This window comes from Bacillus rossius, chromosome 12, assembly GCF_032445375.1.
Source record: "Bacillus rossius redtenbacheri isolate Brsri chromosome 12, Brsri_v3, whole genome shotgun sequence".
Taxonomy (NCBI): Eukaryota; Metazoa; Arthropoda; class Insecta; order Phasmatodea; family Bacillidae; genus Bacillus; species Bacillus rossius.
In genome coordinates this window covers 23,317,163-23,337,833 of record NC_086339.1, presented here as the reverse complement: position 1 = coordinate 23,337,833, position 20,671 = coordinate 23,317,163, and the positions used below count along the sequence as shown (strand labels likewise).

The window sequence follows — 20,671 nt, the reverse complement described above, 5'->3', positions numbered from 1 at the left end:
GTTTAATTTATCAGTTTACGGTACAGCATGATTTTAAATGTATTATGACCTCAAATATAAATTTATAGCATGTAGAATGACATTGAATAAAATACAACCTCAAAAATGAGACAAGCATAAACATAATACAATCTTGATTTTAAGGTCACATCAAGTGTAATACATCCTCAAATGTACAAGAACCTCCAATGTGTCTTTCTGGAATAAAAAGGGGTTTATACGTACGTTTTATAAGTCAATTTCGATAATAAGACAACTTTGAATGTAAAATTCATTCGGGTATGAAGTAAATTGAATTGTAATGTTAAAAACAAAATAATATTTTAAATACAAGACAGCTCACATCTTCAAAATTACTTAATAACGGGCTACCTTCACATGTAAAATAATGGTTTCTTTTCATTTACTTGTTGCATATTTTCATATTTTAAATATTTATCTGAAAAATTGGCATCGTAAATAACTATGATACTTAGCAATGTTGTGTGTGTCTTATGTATAAATATATATAATTCGGTATACCAAGTAGAAGATTTTTTGTGTTTAAGTCAAATTACATTATTGATAGTTAGAGACCCGTGAATTTCGCGGATTCAATGACCTCCAGGATAGACTCCAATATCCTCTACACACTCAGGCAAATGCCAACTGTCATTGGCTGTTGACTTGTGAGTCGTCTGGACTGGGTGGCCTGTGATTCGACATTTCTATGAGTTAGGGTCTCTAGTTGGCCCTCAGTCCTCCAGATTAACAGTGAACCAATGACAGAAGCAGCACTAAGGTATAATTATTTGAATTTTAGCATAACACGAAATGAATCCGCGAAATTCACGGGTCTCTAAATCAATTATTTAATATTGTGCAATTACATTTCTGAAATCACTTTTAATTTGGAGGTGGACCTTAATAAGGATTTCAGTTTTCATTTCATTTTCACTCAATTTCCTCCAGTAAAATGAAATATAGATATAATAACTGGCAGACGGCAGGACAGTGGCCTGAGAAGCTGTGCGGAGCTGGATGTGCAATGCGAAGGGGGGACGTGGTCGCAGGTGACGCTGGCGGTGAAGCAGTTCCGCACCCCCCACCGCGTCATCCTGTCCGGCTCGCCCTTGCAGAACAACCTCAAGGAGCTGTGGTCGCTGTTCGACTTCATCTTCCCGGGCAAGCTGGGCACGCTGCCGGTGTTCCTGGCTCAGCTGGCCGTGCCCATCACGCAAGGCGGCTACGCCAACGCCTCCCAGGTCGAGGTGAGTGGCGCTCCCTCGCCTCTCAATTTCTGGTCACCTTCCCCTTCCGTGTGGAGATGAGATTACACGGTTTTATTCTCAGGCCAGTTTCATATTTAAAACAAAAGAGATTCCTGTGTTATTATTATTTTTTTTTAATTTGTGAAGAAATCTTTTTATTAAAAAAATAGCATATTACTGAACGAATATGATACTTAAATGTTCCATGTTGCCAATTTCTCCAAAACATTTAAATTTTGACTGGTGTTGATGCTCTTTTTCAATATAATGATTTATAATAAGCTTGTCTAACTTTTCAGAACAAATGAAATAATTAGTCACGAGAGACGACATTGTTTCTATTTTTTTTTATAAAAGCTGTTTTTTAATATTTTCTCCACCAAAATAGGGATAAAATTTGTGTGCTGTATTTTCAAAATAGTAATTTTTAAAATTTTGACAGCGAATTTTGAAGTTTTAGTTCGAGGAAAAAGTCAGGGAAATGTTACTTCAGATTTGTGTGGCCACCCTGAGTATTTATTTACATATTCGGTGAAATCTCATTATGATATACATGAAAAAAAATCCAAATTTTGGTACATATTAATAATGAAAGTACGTATAGTGAACTGTTTCAAAGTGTCAGATATCTCGTAGGGATCTGAAATTTTAAACGTACTACCTTACAGTGAGGTACTTTATGTGGAGATTTCACTGCACAGTCCATCCCGGGCTAGCGCACGGCGACGCCTTTGAATATATATACTGTATAGAAGTCGCCAGCCCAGGTTAAAATTTCTAATACGGTTTTGAGGTAGTTGGTTAATTCACCGCCGCAATCGCCACCATCTCTAGGGCATCGACTCGTGGTGGTCCCTAGCGGACAAGTGTCGAACTCTTCAAACACCCCTTCCCCCTCCTGTTGAATGACCTCGAGCTGCAGTAAATGATTGGTGGGGGATGCGGGGGAATGACAGCGGGCGACAGTGCTGCGCTCTAACGTTGAAATAATAACCTAAGACGATACGGGGCGTTACGGCAGCGCCCTGCAGCGGTGAAGTTCCCAAGCTGCTCATCATAGGCTCCTGAAAAACGTAGAGTAAATCCTATCCACTCGCGACTTCTATACAGTATATATATATTCAAAGGCGACACGGTCTGCGCAGGTGGCGACGGCGTACAAGTGCGCGACCGTGCTGCGGGACACCATCGCCCCGTACCTCCTGCGCCGGATGAAGGCGGACGTGAAGTCGCACATCAACCTGCCTCCCAAGAGCGAGCAGGTGCTGTTCTGCAAGCTGACGGAGGAGCAGAGGCGCCACTACAAGGCCTACCTGGAGTCGGGCGAGGTGGAGCGGATCCTGCACGGCCACGCGCGCATCTTTGTGGGGCTCATCAACCTGCGCAAGATCTGCAACCACCCGGACCTGTACTCGGGAGGCACCAAGCTCTTCGCGGGGGTGCGTCCGTGGTCTCGTCTGGGGGCGGTGTGCTGCAATATTCCTGGAAACCTTATCAGCACTCTAACTGCAGTCACCTAGAAAATAATTTTCAGAAGAGCTGAAATACAGCAAAACCCCTTATTTGCACTTTTCATGGGGACAAAGTAGAAAAGTGTAAAAAGCGGGAAAGTGTAAATAAAGGGAAAAGTAAGAAATACATTAAAGTTAATTAAAATACAGTCGCATCTTGCAGCGTTCATAACAAATATGGGCGACATTACACATACGCATTGCACCACAGTAAAAAAATTTAAAAAAAGGGCCGTAAGTTTGAAATTTACCGTCAATAGCGCGCCGTGCGCGGAGAAAGGTAATTGTACTCAATCAGCTGTTTTTATGGCGCGGCGTAGCCGCCGGCTGGCTCTCTCTGTTCTCTGAGCTGCGCATGCGCAGTATAACTCACTTAACGCTCCGCCCAGACTCGTGACCTTCCATCAGCAGCCAGCCAATAGAAGCGAGCATAGCGGAAAAAAATATAAGCTCCACCTCCCGTGTACCAGTTTTTTCCAGTTCTAATACCAGTTTATTGGTATACGCACCAGTTTTCTCGCTGCCTTGACGTGTTCAAGTTTATGTTCATCTTGATGTCTTGATACCAATAATTAATTATTTACGATTCCCAGATATAAATGGTTAGTTCAAAAAATATGCGGCAACTGTACAATACTTCCGAAATTATAAAATACGTGTAAAAGAGTTACCAAGACTCCGCTCATTTTATCTTATGAAGTTTATGTCTTGTACCAGTACTTCAGCTAAGTTGTGACATAAATACAGTATCGGCAGCCACGTAATATTCCCGACAATCCCGGTACGTTTATACATTTGTGAGTTTACATTTTTCCCAAGTACATTTTAGATTGTCTCCTGCTATAATTACTCGGACTTTTACACGCCTAGGCTTAAATTATTATATTTATGTTTAGAAATAAAAGCAACTTTTCATGTTATAAAATATGTATATTTTGCGATTTAAAATGTTCATTGCCGACTATAAACGTTACGTTTTTCACAATGTTTTTAGGCCTACTATGGTTGTTACGTGATGTAAATAGCGGTATGGTTTCGATTTTTGAGACGTAATTCGTGTGAAAGTATTGTATTGGACTAAATGGGAACTAAACGGGACCTGAAGAATATAGTGTAAATAACGGGAAAACGTAAATAACGGTAACGTAAATAATGGGTTTCGCTGTATACATTAAATACAACAGTACTGACAACAAAAGAGACATGACATAAAAAGCGCACAGGAATTATATACATAACTTATCAAGATTTGACAATAATTTGAACACAATGGATTCTTTACATCTCTACTATACTATTGAACTATTTTTGATATTTGTTTCATTCCTGAGTATGTACCTTCAATACTTTTGATACTCAATACTTATAGTAAGTAATTCAGAATTTAACTTTCATTGGTTATATCGTACGTCCCTGAAAAACGACTGGTTAAAAAAACTTAATCAAACATAATATAGAATTAGGTATAAATTATTTTCACAAATTTAACTTATAAACAAAAAAAAAAAGTTTAGAATAATTTCTATATTTTCAGTTCTTCATAGTATCTACAAGTATCAAGCTATCAAATTGTCTAGTCCTACCTCTACTCCTGATGATACTATGTACTAATCAGTCATTTGATTTTTTTGTGTCCCGCCTCTTTTAACGTCTGTGCATGTTTTCCTCCTCACGTATAAGTTAAGTGACCACAGTTATGAAAACTTTGTGTTAGACACACTTTTTGCCAAAATAGAATTGCACAATTTATCTGAACAATTTTGACTATTCCTGTTTGTTGATTTCAAGTGGCCTGCCATTTGGTTGTTGCTGCATGTTGTAATTTGTTTGTGCTGTTGTGTTCAGGACAGTGCCCTCCCAGAGGAAGAGAGTTATGGTTACTGGGGAAAGGCTGGCAAAATGATCGTGATTGAATCCCTCTTGAAGATCTGGAAGAAACAGGGACACCGCGTCCTGCTGTTTACTCAAAGTAGACAGGTAATTTTTTTATTTCACATGCCACGTGCATGCATGCGTGTGCGCGTGTGTGTTTGTGTGTGTATATTTGTGTGTATGCAGAATTTTTTGTAGCCAAAGGTTCTTTAATATAAATTTTAGTGATCAGTTAACCTTTCTTCTCAGTGACAGCCATAATGCTTCTAAACCATTGATGGAGGCTGGCTGGGAGTGTTAGTGGAGTTTGTCACCGGGTCCTTCCTCCTCATCCTCCTTCTTTTCACTGGCTGCTGGTACAGGCCGCTGCTCCCCTTCCTTCGCCCTTTCGCATTCTTTGCTTTCTGAACGACAGCTTTTGGACTGCAGTCCTAAAACTACAATTTTTTTTTCAATAGTGCCACTTGCTGTTTCAAAAGAGGCCCATTTGTACTTTAAAAGTGAGTCAATAAGATTTGCATGATCAAACAAATTAAATTCATTTTTCTGATTTATGCATTTTGGTACAAACTATGCATGGAAATAATGAAATTCCTTGTATTTCAAACTTTGTAAGATTGCTTTTTAGGATTGTTTTTTTTATAAGCTCTTCAATTTCATGATTTATTTATTATTTTGCATTTTGATGTTACACAGAGAATAGACATGCTTTTCTGTGTTATTTCGGTTTTATCACCGTTCACCATGTAACCTTGTCCATGTGTGTTGTATTTGTTGGTTAATGCATTTCAACGTTTTCAGTATTGTGTATTGGTGTTGTGAGTGCCTTTAGTGGCTGTGATCACACTTATGTGGTGGGGATCATGGGTTGGATCCCAATCCCATACACAACCCAGTTTATGAGCATTTGTGTTGGCATCCAGGTATTTCAATACTCAGTGTAATCTTGGAGATTCTCTCACCTTACGTCTGTGTGCATAGCCATGTGAAGTAAAACCCTTCTTTTACGTACTCTTACGATTTATGTACTCAGTAGCGTTAATCATTCAAAATATGTAATAATTTAATTTTTTTTCAGATGCTGTGCATTATGGAATCATTTGTTCAGAAACAAGGTTATTCTTACTTGAAGCTTGATGGAGGTACATCCATCTCGGCTCGACAGCCGCTAATAAAGAAGTTCAATGAGGTGAGTTAACTGAAAAAAAAGTACGTATGTACGCTCAGAATTGGTTAAATTCAAGTACACATAGTAAAATAAGAATTAACCTGGCAGAATCGCTAATCCGGCTTGGCCCTGGTCCTGATCTTCCACGATGCATCATGCACACACTCCTGCTTCACTTCAGAACCGCAATTACCACTGAGGAAACCACCGCAGACTGCAGAAGTGATGAACACGCGCTCGTGTTCCAGGACCCGTCGTGTTTTGTGTTCCTGCTGACCACGCGTGTCGGAGGCCTGGGAGTGAACCTGACGGGCGCGGACAGAGTGGTGATCTACGACCCCGACTGGAACCCTGCGACGGACACGCAGGCGCGGGAGAGGGCCTGGCGGATCGGGCAGCGGAACCGCGTCACCGTCTACCGCCTGATAACCGCCGGCACCATCGAGGAAAAGGTAGTGTCACGTGCTTGTTGGTTTCACGTCGAAAAGCCATCATTGGTTGGTGCTGGCCCTGTGGTTCCTGTCGTTAGTAGTTATCTAACTTATGTATATGTAGCATGTTTATGTATTATTGACAAGTAAGTAGTGATAGGTTGAATCTCATTTTTATTGAATTTCGAATAGTCTATCCCTCGAATCTGAGCATAGATCTTAAGGGTCAATAATTATAAAGTATACAAGAAATTAAAAAAAATGTGGTCTATAGTGTTCAAACACTCAAACCTTAAATGTTCGTTTCACAAACGTAAGTTTTCCAAGTCAACACACTTCATAAGTTTATGTATATAATTACAACAGTATTGTAATAGTATAGGTATGAAGAAAAATACTGTAGGAGCCTGGTTGGACACATGGTCAAACCAAACTCCAAAGTCTGCACAACACACAAATAATGATGTAAAAAAAGTAGACGCGCAGATTTGTATTTGTATTGGCACCAAGTGGCTTGCATGTGTAAATAGTTAACAAGAGAAGGAAGACGTGAATCTAAATGTACTTGTGCTATGTTGAAGTAAAACAGCTTATTTTCAGGTAGCAATACTTAACACTCTGGGAACTTATTCTCTAATCACCAGATGTTTAGAACTCTAAAAATCTTAGGAAAAATAAATAATCAACACTTTAAGGCATAAGTATGTAACAGTAAAATTCCTTGTAACATTACAATTTAGGTGAATAACATTTGTAACTGACTCAAGAACCATTCAAATATAGATATGTCACATGTGATAGAAGATGAGAGAGAACAATGAGCATGATCATACATGTTAAACAAAATACAAAATAAAATATCTCAAGTTTGGTACCATTTTATCAAAAGAGAATTTAAATAGGTATACATAAAAAATAGCCATTAAAAGTGGCATGATCAAGGGTACCTTATGCTAAGGTCTCATTAAATATGCCCATCATGACTGAGCTCAACAACACGCATGTTTAGTTCAACCCTTACTACGCGTTAGCACAGCAACAAACACACTATAAAATCCAACAAGCATATACAGCCAGAAAGACTCAGGGCAGATTACTAAATTACTAACATGAAATTTAGCATGAATTAGTCTTATCAAAATGCTCAAGACAGAAGTTCGCCCCAACACGTGCGGGATGCAGTTACCCTAGACGGTAACAAGCATGGGTCAGTGAATAAGTTAACATAACATGTATGTACTAACAGAATAAGCAGGGTGCACAAAGCCTGCATGTACATATGAATTTATGCAAGTCACAGCAAAACACCTTGGCGCAAGTACAAGCTATGTGTCCCGCAGGCTAACATAGTTAGCTATGTTCAACAGAAACAAGGTACAGGAAAGTCTTGTGGTCAACAAACCTACCTATATCAAATTTTGACAGTGGCAGGCTGAAATCAAATTTGGGAAACATTTTCTAATTGATCAGACTACCTATGAGTATGACACTATGTAGCCCCATGCATACAAAGGGTAAGAACTGAAACACTTACTTGAGCCATGCAGAGCTGGAACACACATAAAGTAACTAAGACCTATCTCATGCCGAGACTGTCTAGAAGTGACCCAGACATGACACTAAATTAAATAAATGTAGAGGCCTTAACCTAAATGAAATAAATTAATAAGGCCACAACAGCCTTGATACCCAGAATACATACCCATACTGCACATGCATGAGAAAAAGAGAAGACAAACATCACTGCACAAGAAAAAGAAAATGTGAAAGGAGGTGTAGAGGGGAAGGGAGGGGACCAGCGAGCCCCTGACATCTAGATGCTTGTCTTTGAATCTCAATTTTTTTTGAATACTAGAAATTAATTTATAGATTTTTGTTCTTTATGTGTCCCCTCAGTTTTTAATTGTTTTTAATTTTTAGAATTTTAGTGTTGTAGCTGTCACAGTCAGTGGTCAGAGACTCGCCTCTCTCCGAGGTGATCTGGATTAGGTTCTTAGCGGTGTCAAAACAGGGTTTTTTGTATTAACGAAACTTGCAGTGAGTCGTAGGCATGCTTGGGATTCTCTAGTTTATCCAACCTTTGCATTACGTTGATGCTTTATTCTATTTTTGCCTCATCTTTATTGAGTATTGACCCCAATGTTAATGATACATTAAGCTCCAAGTCATTCAATCAACCATTCATTTATTTATTCAGTCATACATGCAAACCTATGAAAACAATTGTGAAACAGTTGGCTATATAATTTTTTTGGGTGCAGATTAATTCAGTGTGTTTTATCTGCAGGTGTACCATCGACAGATATTCAAACAGTTTCTCACAAACAGAGTTTTAGAAGATCCAAAGCAGCGTCGTTTTTTCAAGTCCAATGATCTGTTCGAGCTGTTTATGCTGAAAGAAAGTGATAAAGATGGCAGCACAGAAACTGCAGCTATATTTGCAGGCACAGGTTCCGAGGTAAAACAGTTTTCATGTTTAATATTTTTAACATAAAAAAAAATTTTAATGATGGTTTTTGAAGTTTCAAATTTCAAACTTGGACTATGTTCCTGAAAAATTAAACTTGAATTATTCTTCCATTCTGTAATAAAGATAAATGAAAAACAACTAAGTTTATAATGGTAGATGGGTTGAGTTTATACACCAGTATTTTTTCTGATTTTGATGCAGATATTGTCAGTATTCATTGATTCTTAAATACAGTATTTAATAATGCGTGTAACACTGCCGATGATGTGTGTGTTTGGGTGTGTGTGTGTCTGTGTAATTTGTTGAAACCATTCCTCATGTTTTTGGTGCATATAAAATTATAAATACATAGTTAACTTTTATTGTAGGGCTCATGGTTTCATTTACAAGGAAACATTTGAAATAAACAAGATAATGCATTTTTTAAGAGAAACTTTCCAAAAGATGCAGCTTCCCTACATGACAAAGCACAAAATGGCAATATAACACCATATTTATAAACTATGAATTGAGTTTTAACCAAACAACTAACAAACCAGCCCCTGTCATTATTTTTAATCAATTTAATAAATTTTAAATTATCTTTTATTTTTATTGTATCAGACTCAAGAATTATTATCAGTCTCTACAATCAAGCTAACCTAAAAAACTCTATAAAAATTTAGCATGCCTACCAACAAATAGGAAAGAATTTTAAAGAAAACGGCAGGTAAAGTGATCTACACCATCCCACCTCTCACTTCTAAACGAAATTCTGCGTTTGCTCCTTTTTATTTGTTCATTTTTTTTATATAGATAGGTGGTGGTTAACAATATTAGTTCAGAGTCATGATACTTGGTATTTATGCAGTAGAGACGGTAAAACCCAGTATACTCGTGTTTTATAATTTTTTTGTTTGATAATAACTACATAACTGCAAGCATCATTAATGGTTTGCAATGTGTCAAAAAAAATTTCTATTAAATACACCTAAAGTTTAATCTATTTTGTCCCTTAAAATATGTTTGTGTTTTAAGTGCTATGTTGTATGTAACTTCACCATAGTATACAAACATTGTATGAAATGTTTTTTTCTAGGTTAAACTAAAACCACACAACAAAAATGCTGATAAAAGCAAGCAAAAGGTTAAGTTATATTCATCGAAAACATCATCTGGCAGTTTTATGGAAAATGATATTTTACCCTTGGGTAAGACAAATTGTCCTGCATTTTCCCAAGCCAAGCTGGAGAACATGAAGAAGTTGGCCGAACTGTTGAGTAAGAAGTTTTCTTTGCACTGTCAGAAGAAAGAGACAGTGGAATCCATCTCTGAGGTGGTAATTCCCGAGTTGGTGGAAACAGCCAATGAATCTCAGGCAGGCGCAGTGCCAGTGCAAATAATGGAATCTTGCAGCGATGTACCCAATGTAACGCTCTCTGGCGACATTCCTGCAACCAGTGATGTTGATGCTGCAGATGCTGATCAACAAAGAATTATAGCTTGTCCGCCATCTGCATGTGCTGTTGAAAATTTTCACGAGAGTTTGGGAGACCTGCAAGAGTGCAGAGATGCCGTTACCATAATCAATGTAGAAAAAAGTGAAATTATATCTACAGAATATGATGACTCGGAACGTTCGAGGAAAGAGAAAGCAAACAAAGGTGTGGGAAAATCCAGAGCAAATAAGATTGACTACAGCAGCATGCAGCATCAGGGCGGCATGAAGAAGCATCATTCCAAGACTCTCGGAGGGACTGGAAAAGTCTCTCCGACAGAGAGGCACAACCACCACAAAAGGAAACGTGATCACGATCGAAAACACAGGAAGCGAAAGAAGATGAAAGAAATGTTGTTCGAAGGGGAGCGAGTGCCGCATTTGGTTGGGCAAGAGACCACAGCAAAACCGAGTCGCTCTGATGACGAAGAGCGAAATGCAGAGCATGATGATTATGTTCTGAGAAAGCTGTTCAAGAAGTCAGGCAAGTGAAAACATGATAATATTTGTTTTATTTAATATACATTAGGTATACTTGATAATTGAATATAATAAGAGAAATTGTTTGCTAAGCATCGGCAGTAGTAGCACAGCCTCAGTCAGTCCTTTTAACCAAGAATGTCTGTGATCAAGTGGGATTAAAGCAATGACACAAAAAAAAACCCTGAGAAAACTAACTGATCATGGTTTGATCTCCCATAATAACTACTTTGTATAAATATAACAATAAGTTGTTACCACCTGGTACTACATAGTATGTATAGAGTGGAGTTTCAAATAAATATACTCTTAGTTAAGGTGTGGTCCCTAAATGTTATCCAAAATCCAACCTTTAAATTTTAACAATATTCCATATATTTTCTGACCTAAACTCCTTGTCAGCATTTGTGTAACAAATCTAGCAGCGTAGGCCCTGCCCTGCGTGCTTCGACTATTTAAAAATTTTATTTGTAAATAAAATTAAAAGATAAGTATATATATATAGGATAGCATTTTGCTGCATCTTCATTCAGGTTTCTTAGTTTATGTGACGTGCAAAATAATTGTAATGTAGTTCCTTAAATAAATTTTACCTATCTTTTAGCAGAAGGTTGTTGAAAAATTTTTCCATTGTGTTAAGAGAAAGTTTATTGTTTTATTTGCAGTAATATGGATACTGTTTTCCTTCCCTAAACCATGAACCACACTGTAACTGAGAATGACAGCGTGTGTTGGTGCCGGGCTTGTCGGCCAGGTCTGCAGACGGCGCTGCGACACGACACCATCATGGAGAAGGGCCACTCGGACTATGCCCTGGTGGAGGGGGAAGCGCAGCGCGTGGCCCAGGAGGCGGTCAAGGCCCTCAGAGAGTCCCGGCAGCAGTGCTGGAGGGCGGGCTCCGGGGTCCCCTCGTGGACGGGCCAGAGCGGTGCCGTGCGGCTTCCGTCAGGCATGCGGTACGACGGCCAGATGTTGAGGAAGGGGGAAGGGGGAATTTTCAATTTGTATACTGATGACAATGAGTAATGAATAATGATTAATGAGCATGCTGTCTGCATATTTATGTATTTGCATTAAACAGTGGATTAACTCTGCATTCCAACCAGTTTAATATGACTACAAAATAGTAAAATATCATAAAGTTTTTCCACATTTTCATGTAAAAAATAAACAATTTGATAAATGTTAAGAAGTTTAGCATTGAATCCATTACATTTAGAAGTACATTTTTTAATTGTTTAATTGTTAAATTTAGTAAACACTGTTCTCTATTACTTTTCTAAATTTTACAGCCTTAAATTAATAGTTGTGTATGGCATCATAATAATTTTACATTTAACTACCTAAGCATGCTGAGATATTTGATATATTTTTTTTTTTTTTACATGCTAACAGTTTTGGCAAGAAGAAAGCTGCGCAGCGTAATTCCACGGCGACCTCCTCGCACGGCGGGATCGGCCAGCCCAGCACTTCGGGCGGCAGCGCGAGGAAGGACGACGCGCCGATGTCTTCGAGCGAGCTGCTGGCGCGCATCAGGGCTCGCAACCGCCTGACGACGCCCGCGGACGACCTCCCGCTTCGCCCGGCGCCGCCCGACGACGACACGGAGCTGCTCGCCGACATCAGGAACTTCGTGGCCTTCGGAGCGACCGTGGACGGCCGAGCCTCAACCCAGGAGGTCGTGGAGAGGTTCCAGGACAGGCTGCTCGCCGGCTCGTCGCCGCTCTTCAAGTTCCTGCTGCAGGAGATCTGCGATTTCCACCGGATGCCTAGCGGGGAGGGGGTGTGGCGGCTGAAGGCAGACTTCAGGTGGTAGTGATGCGATTTTTCACATCGAAGCCAGCTTTGGAATCGCATTACTACCTCCTCACGCACTTTCGCATAACAGAAGGATTTATTGAAACACCAGTATTTAATCGTATGTGTTATTAAGGCTGTGCGGAAAGCTAAGATTTTAATCATAAAACATAAAGTGTGACTATTTTAAAATTACATACAAAAATCTAGCAAGTACAGAGTTTTCAGTGGCTGCAAAGCATAGAAGGTTTTCCAAACTTTAGTATTCCATGCACAGATTTGTGACTTGCCTTACGTAAAATACTATTCAAAGACTTCTTTTTTTAACAGCTAAGAACATAACACCACCCAGAAGGAGTTAAATATATAGTTGTTAAAATTTTCTTTAATCATTTAAGTAATAACATATTAAATATTCACCTGAATGGCATGAATGCTCTTGTAGAAATACTCTCACACAGAAATCATGCGTTTATGTGGGCATTTGGCTGGTAGATCATTTAGCTCAGGCTATCAAAATTGATTTTAAATATGTCACTTTAAATTACATAGTTGCTTAGCAGCTAATTTCTGTCTTTATTTAAGTGATATCAATTTTTTTTGCATATTAAGAACATACTTAAGATCAGGAATTACATAATCTTATTACATTTCTTTTCAAAATTAAGTGATATAATTTAATGAACTCAAGGACTCTACTGTATTAGTACTATGTAAAGCACTAATAGTAGTAACAGACTGCTTGGTAAATACTTTAAAGAGAGACATTTGAAACTATCTTTTATTGCCGATAAAGTTGTACCAACCAGCAAAATTACTTCAGGCAAATGCTGGGATGTCTCATTCTCTCATTGGCAACAAGATATACTACAACGGGGAAAAAAATAGTACTTGGTTACATTATTTCGTAACAAAATTGCGGATTTTTTTCTCAGTGGTTTTATATTTCTTGGGGTGCTGAATCCGAATTTCAAATTTGCTGCCTTGTAGGTGGTCAGCTTCACAAAGAAAAATGAAAGAAAAAAACTCAAAATATTATCTTTTTTCTTCAGTGTTTTGCTTTGCTTGTCAAGCTGACCTCTTACAAGGCAGCAAACTTGAAATTCAGATTCAGCACCCCAAAAAAATATAGAACCACTGAGAAAAACTTTGTAATTTTGTTTACGGGAAAACCAACTTTATTTGACTGGACTACAGATTGAAGCTGCTGCAAACACCCATCTCCTGAACGATACAAGGAGCATGCAGTGTTCTCGACCTCTGCAACTTGGCCACGCCTCTCGTGACTCAGCTGCCTTGTGGCGAGGTAGTCACAAGCATCTCGACCCATCATTCCTCCTGTTCCAGAGGAGGGGAGTCTGAGGGAGGTGCATCTCATCTTGTACATTATAGTGTATTCGTGATCGTTCTGTATTCCAGGCCATCTTCTGTTTGAAACAAATCTGAGGTATAATTAAACAAATTTTATTTAAAATTTTATAGATACTATTTGTTAGCGGGAAGTGATGGATTAAAATTTTAATTCATAAAAGAAACAATGCTAATAACAAAACCCATGTAGCGAAAAAAAAAATCTTTCCAAATAGTTTTGTTGCATTGAGTAAAGTTTGGAACTGTTTACTCATTTTTAATTTTGTGTATTATTTTACTCAATAGTTGAAAATTTAGTAAAAAACAAAAGTTTATATTTTTTATGTCTACTATACTATGTTATGAAAAAATTTTTTTAATGCTTTTACTACAAAATGTGAAAATAGATCTCTCTCACCTATTAATAAAACTGTTTAATTTTTATTTGGGAGTGGTTTTAAGTACATTGTCATCACAAAATCCACTCAAGGAATCTCAAATTACAATATATTCAATGAAATTAACTCAAAATACCTAATACTGGTAAGTAACTTAAAAAATATTAAAACTCAAACATGAGATTTATTTAATGATTCTTTGGGCAGACTCTTCAAATTTACCTGTTTGATGGTATGTAATTAAAACTGATCTACATATTTGTTCAGTTGGTTGTAAACGAAGCTGTTCATAATATTTACTTGTGTAATTTTGCATCCGGTTTATCAAGCTGTGAAGTGAAAGTACTTTTGATGTGATTGATTAGTTGCCAGTCTTGTACCAAATATTATTGAATGTATAAAATGTTTGTCTATATAATTTTTTTCTACTTATGATTTGTTAATAAACTTGTGTATACTGCATAGGTAGGTATATTATTTGGAATTTATGAAAATATTTTAATACCTAATATTGTGTGTGATTTTCTGAAATCATAAGGAAATTGTAATAAACTTTGTACTACTTTTTTACTATTTATATTATTAATTATATAGTATATTAATTATAATTTTTGTGAAGATTATAATTTTTTTTATGTATGTTTAAATAAATTTTGTAAATGTAAGTGTGCAGTTTGTTTAATTTAATTTTGTAAACGAACGCTTTCTTCCCTACTACTTCCCTACTTCCCTACTAGATCAAGTTTTTATATGTAGTTTTTTTTTATTATTTTAGTACTTTTACCCACAGTTTTAGTTTCAAAATGCTGTAGGAGAGAAAATGTTTTCTCTTTTAAAAACGTTGGTAAATACTCTTCTGTGCCTCCTTTTTTCAACAGCAGCGACCGAAAGAACATTTTCAGCAGTGACACTAAGCACACACAAGAACACATTAATGTAGCAAGCTGTTATAAGAAATGAATGAATACTTTCTTTTTTTTTCCCCTTGAGTTATAGAACACTAAGAATGTGTAAGTATAATATTAAATAATTAAAAGTTTAATTAATCATTATTAAGGACAAGATTATGTGCGGAATTGTGTTCAAACCGATTCATTGCCGAAAAGAATGTTAATACCTCATATAGCATGGAAATGAAAGTTATATAATGGAATCAAGCAAAATTTCACCAAAACTTAATTCAAATTATAAATAACAAATAAGTAATCTGTAAATGTTTGAAATTCATATATCAGGTAAATTAATTTCTTAATTTGTTTTATTGTGTATCTTATTGAATCACGTTTACACATCGAATCCTTGCCAATTAATTTTATTGTTCTGTATTATCAGTTTGAGACCAATTTATTACAAATTATTTTATTGTAAAAATGCAGCATATAAATATTACCACTTTTTTTGGTGGAGTAAGTATTATGAAACAGCATTTATAAAAATTAAAACAATAACACAAATCTTCTGTTTTAAAAACAAAATTAAATGAAAATGAAAGAATAAATTCTTGTGTCTGATTATTATTTAACTTCCGATAAAAGTTACAATTAGTACATCAATAAATTAATGTGTTAAGTATAAAAATTACATTTCTGTAATGTTGTCTTTAGACTTCAAGCAAATGCCTGAAAGTTATTAAGACATATACAGTAGGTATTTAAGTAGTTTTTTTTTTCCCCCTCTTAATATTTGTTGTTAGGTAGTGGCTTTACATTTTGAGTTTATTTATAACCGTGTATCACTATCGCACAATTTTTTAAATAGTGTAAAACAATACAAAATAATCAAGTACTTTTTGTTATTTTCCTGCCAAAGTTGGTAAGTAATATATTTGTATGTTGGAGACCCTGGCAGACACATGGCAGCAGTGAGGCATGATGTGAAGGTCTACATGCCTTAACTATGCCAAATGAAGAAAATTAAAAGAAGTTTTATAATATTAACTTTTGATTCAAGAAATTCTTCAATGTTTTGATCTGACACCATTCAATTAACATTTAATAATTTTGGGTTTTATTTTAGAAAGAAAATATAAAGTAAAGCATGAATTTGAGCTTTCTTCCAGTGCTAAGTAACAATGAAGTACTGAAATAAGTGTGTAATTTTTCTGAAACAGTAATTTTAGTAATTTTAAATTCCTAATGCTTTGATTAAGACGATTTTATGGTTGAGTACATAAGAATTAACAGCAAGAATTATTCCTGGTCTTGAAATATGACTGTGTATATGAGTGTCAGTCTGCCCACTTGTTCTAGTGGCTAGCATGTCTGGCTAGTGGGCTAGGGCCCGGGTTTGATTCCTGGCCGGGAAGGAGATTTCTCATATTTTTCATATTTTAACGCAGGTCTAATTCTTACTGTTTAATTTTGAAGTACTCTATAGTAAATTAGTTCTTAAACATAAATTTTTTGGGGTCTATGTCATTTAATTAATTTTTGATAATCAGTATGAATAATCGGTCACAATCCCAATTAATCTATACAAAGTGTAGCTGCATCCAGTAATCAGTGTTTTAGTATTTGTTTGAACCCCTTGTGGGAAGCCTGCTCATTCTCGTCTCCAGGCATGGCGAATGTGGACAGGGACACTACACTAGTTTCCACCCAGGGAAAAACTCATTGACGTCGTCCCAAGTGCTCCGGCTCGCTGAGGCCATTATTGCCCGTTGCTGCTTCAGCTTGCGTGTGCGCCGGTGCCCGTGCTCAAAAGTATAACAACTGGCCATGGCCGAGAGGGGAACGCCCTGCAGAGGCACCACCATAACAGTTATGTGCCTTTCATTAGGGTTTTGTTTATGTAATTATGTGAGTGTGTATCTATTTGTGTTGTGTACCTGTAGATGTGTTTCCCGGGCGACTGAGTCGCTTCTCCCCGCCTGTGACCATGTGGGCTCCACGCACTCGCACACGAAGGGATGAGGGGGGATTCATGTGCGCGCGGCAAGGGGGGAGGCCGCTGAGACGTCGCGGAGCGTGGGTCGAGTTAGTCGCCTGAGTGGCATGAGAGAGCGCGGTCGCGAAGTTGTGAGTGAGAATCGAACGGACACTGTCAGTCGTGTCACCGTTGTCACGTCCCCGTCATTCGCGTCTTCGTCGGTCACGTCACCGTCATTCGCGTCGGCAGTTACGTCACAGTCTTTCGTGTCATCGTCATTCACGTCACTGCCAGTCACATCACCGTCATTCACACCACTGTCAGTCGCATCACTGTCGTGTCACCGCCAGTCAGGTCACTGGTACTGTCGTGTCGCGCTCAAAGTGCGTGGAGCCGGGCCTCGCACTGATGGACTGTCACAGATGGGGGCCGTGACAGCCCATGCACAGTGTGTTACGTGTGCAGTAAACTCAACTAACGTCTTAAACTCTTTTATTTCACCCCAGTTAGGCTAGTTCCCTTGCCACGTGGCACGTACCCTCTCTACCGGAGCAGCTGGGCAGCGACTCCGAACCACGGGAACGGCCCTAACGTCGACATCATCTTGGTGCCTTACCCCAACTTTTTTTTTTCAAACCAACCAAACCATAACCTTTCCCAGCAACACGTACATAAACCAACTCTGAGATTTCAGTGGTAAAAGTAACATTACATGGCTGAGAAATTAAGATAAAGGTGTAATACAAGCCCCTGGATTGCTTTCAAGGATATGGACTGGGTGCTTCATGCCTAAAAATTACAATTGAAAAAAAAATGTTTTAGCAGCTACTTCTATTTTTATAAAAAGTTTATAAAGAAAATACTGAAACAGAACTACTCATCCGTTCTAAACGTATTCGTAAATGCTTTTCGTAAACAAACGCCACTCGGATATGTTGAACAGTTTTCAAATCGTGTGGTAGATTCTAGAGCTTTGCACGTCTGCCAGATAGGCAGGGTCCTTAACCAAAGAAACCTTTAAATTCAAAGTTACTTTAGGTGAGAAACTACTAGTGAAAGAATATATTAATAATCAGACTCAAACACTTTGGTGTATCAACAAATAAATACTTTTCACAATATTTTTTCAGGCGATTTTCAGTTTTTACGCATTAAAGCTTGACTGTTGTTACATTACTGTTGTTACATTTCTACCAAGAGATAGCACCACAAACCTTTCGAAGTTCACATGGAAGGACGCGAGCTGCAATTCCTTTACCGAAAGGCTTCATCGGCGATTCTATAAGGATCCTCACAGCTGTTTAGAAGAAGTGCAAAAACGGCTGACATCGTTTAAGAGACACTTTTCATGTATCCTTTAGGCTAAATAATGCTTTAAGGAGGTACTCTGAGACAGAAATTACGTGTTCCTGCAGCAGGAATTATGTATGTGCTATCAACATGCCTGTAAATAAAAAAACAGAATAATTAGCTCTAGGTCGCGAGAGCTTGTCGACAAGTTTCCGCTTTTATAGCAGTGCGTTCCAGCTCTAATCTAAACTCTTCAGAATCCTCACCAAATTTTTTTCCCCCTCCATTCAAGATGATTTAATAAGAAACTATTTGCGTTGATTGTTATCAGTTGGAACAGGAGTGAGACTGATTTTGTATAGGTTAATTTTGCTCTGTTTTTGACAGTACTAAATATTCAGAATAAGGATTTTTGAGCATTGTCAAGTCTAAACATAAACTCTGAGGATTCTGACACGTATCACGATACCTACACATAATGTCCAAAAATATAAACAGTATTGCATTAATTTGAAGTTAGACATATAAGCCAGTTGGAACCTATAAAAAAATTAACATGAAATGACAAAGCAACCTATTGTTTTGGGTAATTTGCGGATTTTACCGGGATGATAAATTAATAGAGACCGGAAAAATTCGCGAATTCATTTCGCGATAGGCTAAAATACAAATAGTTATACCTCAGTGCTGCCTCTGCTATTGGCTCGCAACTCACCTGGATGACTTTGGGACAATTAGAAACACCAAACCAAAGCTTTATCGAATCACAGGCTGCTACGTTGGGACGTCTCACAAGACAGCAGACAATGAGTGGGTGACATTTGACCGAGTTTACGTATAACTATGGAGTTCATCCTACAGGGCATTGAACCCGCGAATTTTTCCGGTCCGTATAAATTAATCGTAAATATGACCGCCACAACGTGATTGGGCACGTGGACCCAGCTATCGACTCTCTCTCTCTGGGTCGTGACGTGGTCCGTGTGGGTGCTAGGCCTGATCCCCCTATATTCGTTTGCAATCTATCCTGCTAGTTCGCTCTCAGCGGCAAGCACGTCCCCATCTTACCGCTAGACGGTCGTCGGAGGGTTATCTAGGCGTCCCACACGCCTTGAGACTCGGTATAGCGGGGAGCTGGTGGTCACACTATATGTAGGTATATAGATCACTCACGATTGCAGTTAGGATCTTTTTTTTTATTCGCACAGCTTGCTACACGCGAAACTCAAGTGGATCTCTCAAATACTTATTAAAACTGTAAAAGTGCCAACGGAAACGAAATTAGTTTACGACGGACCAGTGCACCCCGCGACCTGGGCTATTACAGGAGTTAGTCTCGTCGGTAGAGTTTAAATAATGTCCGGCTACGAACTTAAAAATTATCGATTAAACCAGTCGACCAGCCGGAGCATTCCTCGAGGATGCGAGGAAAAGGTTTAGAAAGCGAATTACGACGGCGGATGTTAACGGATCGGTTGCAGAAGAAATTTGAATTCCTCGAGGCGCGTCGGCGCGTCCTACTCCCAGCGGCGAGCGACGACTGCCAGTGGTCGGGGTGTTATGGCGGCCGGAAGCCTCAGCATTACCGTTAGACGACGGTTACGCGTTTTAAAATAACACTTAACAATAATGTGCTAATATTTATGGCTGATTAATAGAGACCCGTAAAATTCGCGGGTTCATTTCGTGTTATGCTAAAATTCAAATAATTATACCTTAGTGCTGCTTCTGTCTTTGGTTCACTGTTAATCTGGAGGACTGAGGGCCAATTAGAGACCCTCACTCATAGAAGTGTCGAATCACAGGCCACCCAATCGAGACGACTCACAAGTCAGCAGCCAATGAACAGTTGGCATTTGCCCGAGTGTGTAGAGGATATTGGAGTCTATCCTGGAGGTCATTGAACCCGCGAATTTTACGGGTCTCTACTGATTATTAATTTTAATACGAATATTCAATTACTATTTAGTTTCTAAATGCAACAGATCGTAGGGGCGCTTTCTGTAGGTGGCGCATATCGCTGCTCCGTCCTTACAGGTTACCTGAAGACATAATTGCACTTGCTGGACTGGACAATAATGGAAGAAATAGCTCTTATGACTTTATGTAAAAACAGGGGTACGCAGCACAGGCTGTAGGCGCGTCTCTTGCGGGACGTCCAAACACACGCACACACGCGGATTCCTGGTGGCGGGAGGTTTGAACCAGTGTGTGTGTTTGGGGGGGGAGGGGGGGGGGGGCTGGAGTAAGGCGAGGCACATTGGGCTTAGGGAGGGCGTATCCACGGTCTACGCCAGTAATTAGCTGTG

At 38.5% G+C, this 20,671-nt stretch overlaps 1 protein-coding gene across 1 annotated transcript in view; it reads left to right on the top strand.

The window, feature by feature from the left end:
- LOC134537707 (DNA excision repair protein ERCC-6-like) overlaps positions 1-14,752 on the top strand; it is a 30,596-nt gene extending 15,844 nt beyond the window's left edge. Inside the window, exons 11-19 of the mRNA XM_063378436.1 lie at positions 1,053-1,250; positions 2,396-2,689; positions 4,607-4,738; positions 5,712-5,822; positions 6,050-6,253; positions 8,520-8,690; positions 9,781-10,663; positions 11,414-11,615; positions 12,055-14,752. Coding sequence (XP_063234506.1) covers positions 1,053-1,250; positions 2,396-2,689; positions 4,607-4,738; positions 5,712-5,822; positions 6,050-6,253; positions 8,520-8,690; positions 9,781-10,663; positions 11,414-11,615; positions 12,055-12,475 — 2,616 coding nt within the window. The 3' untranslated portion in view covers positions 12,476-14,752. The remainder of the gene's footprint in view (positions 1-1,052; positions 1,251-2,395; positions 2,690-4,606; positions 4,739-5,711; positions 5,823-6,049; positions 6,254-8,519; positions 8,691-9,780; positions 10,664-11,413; positions 11,616-12,054) is intronic.
- The last annotated feature ends 5,919 nt before the right edge of the window (positions 14,753-20,671 follow it).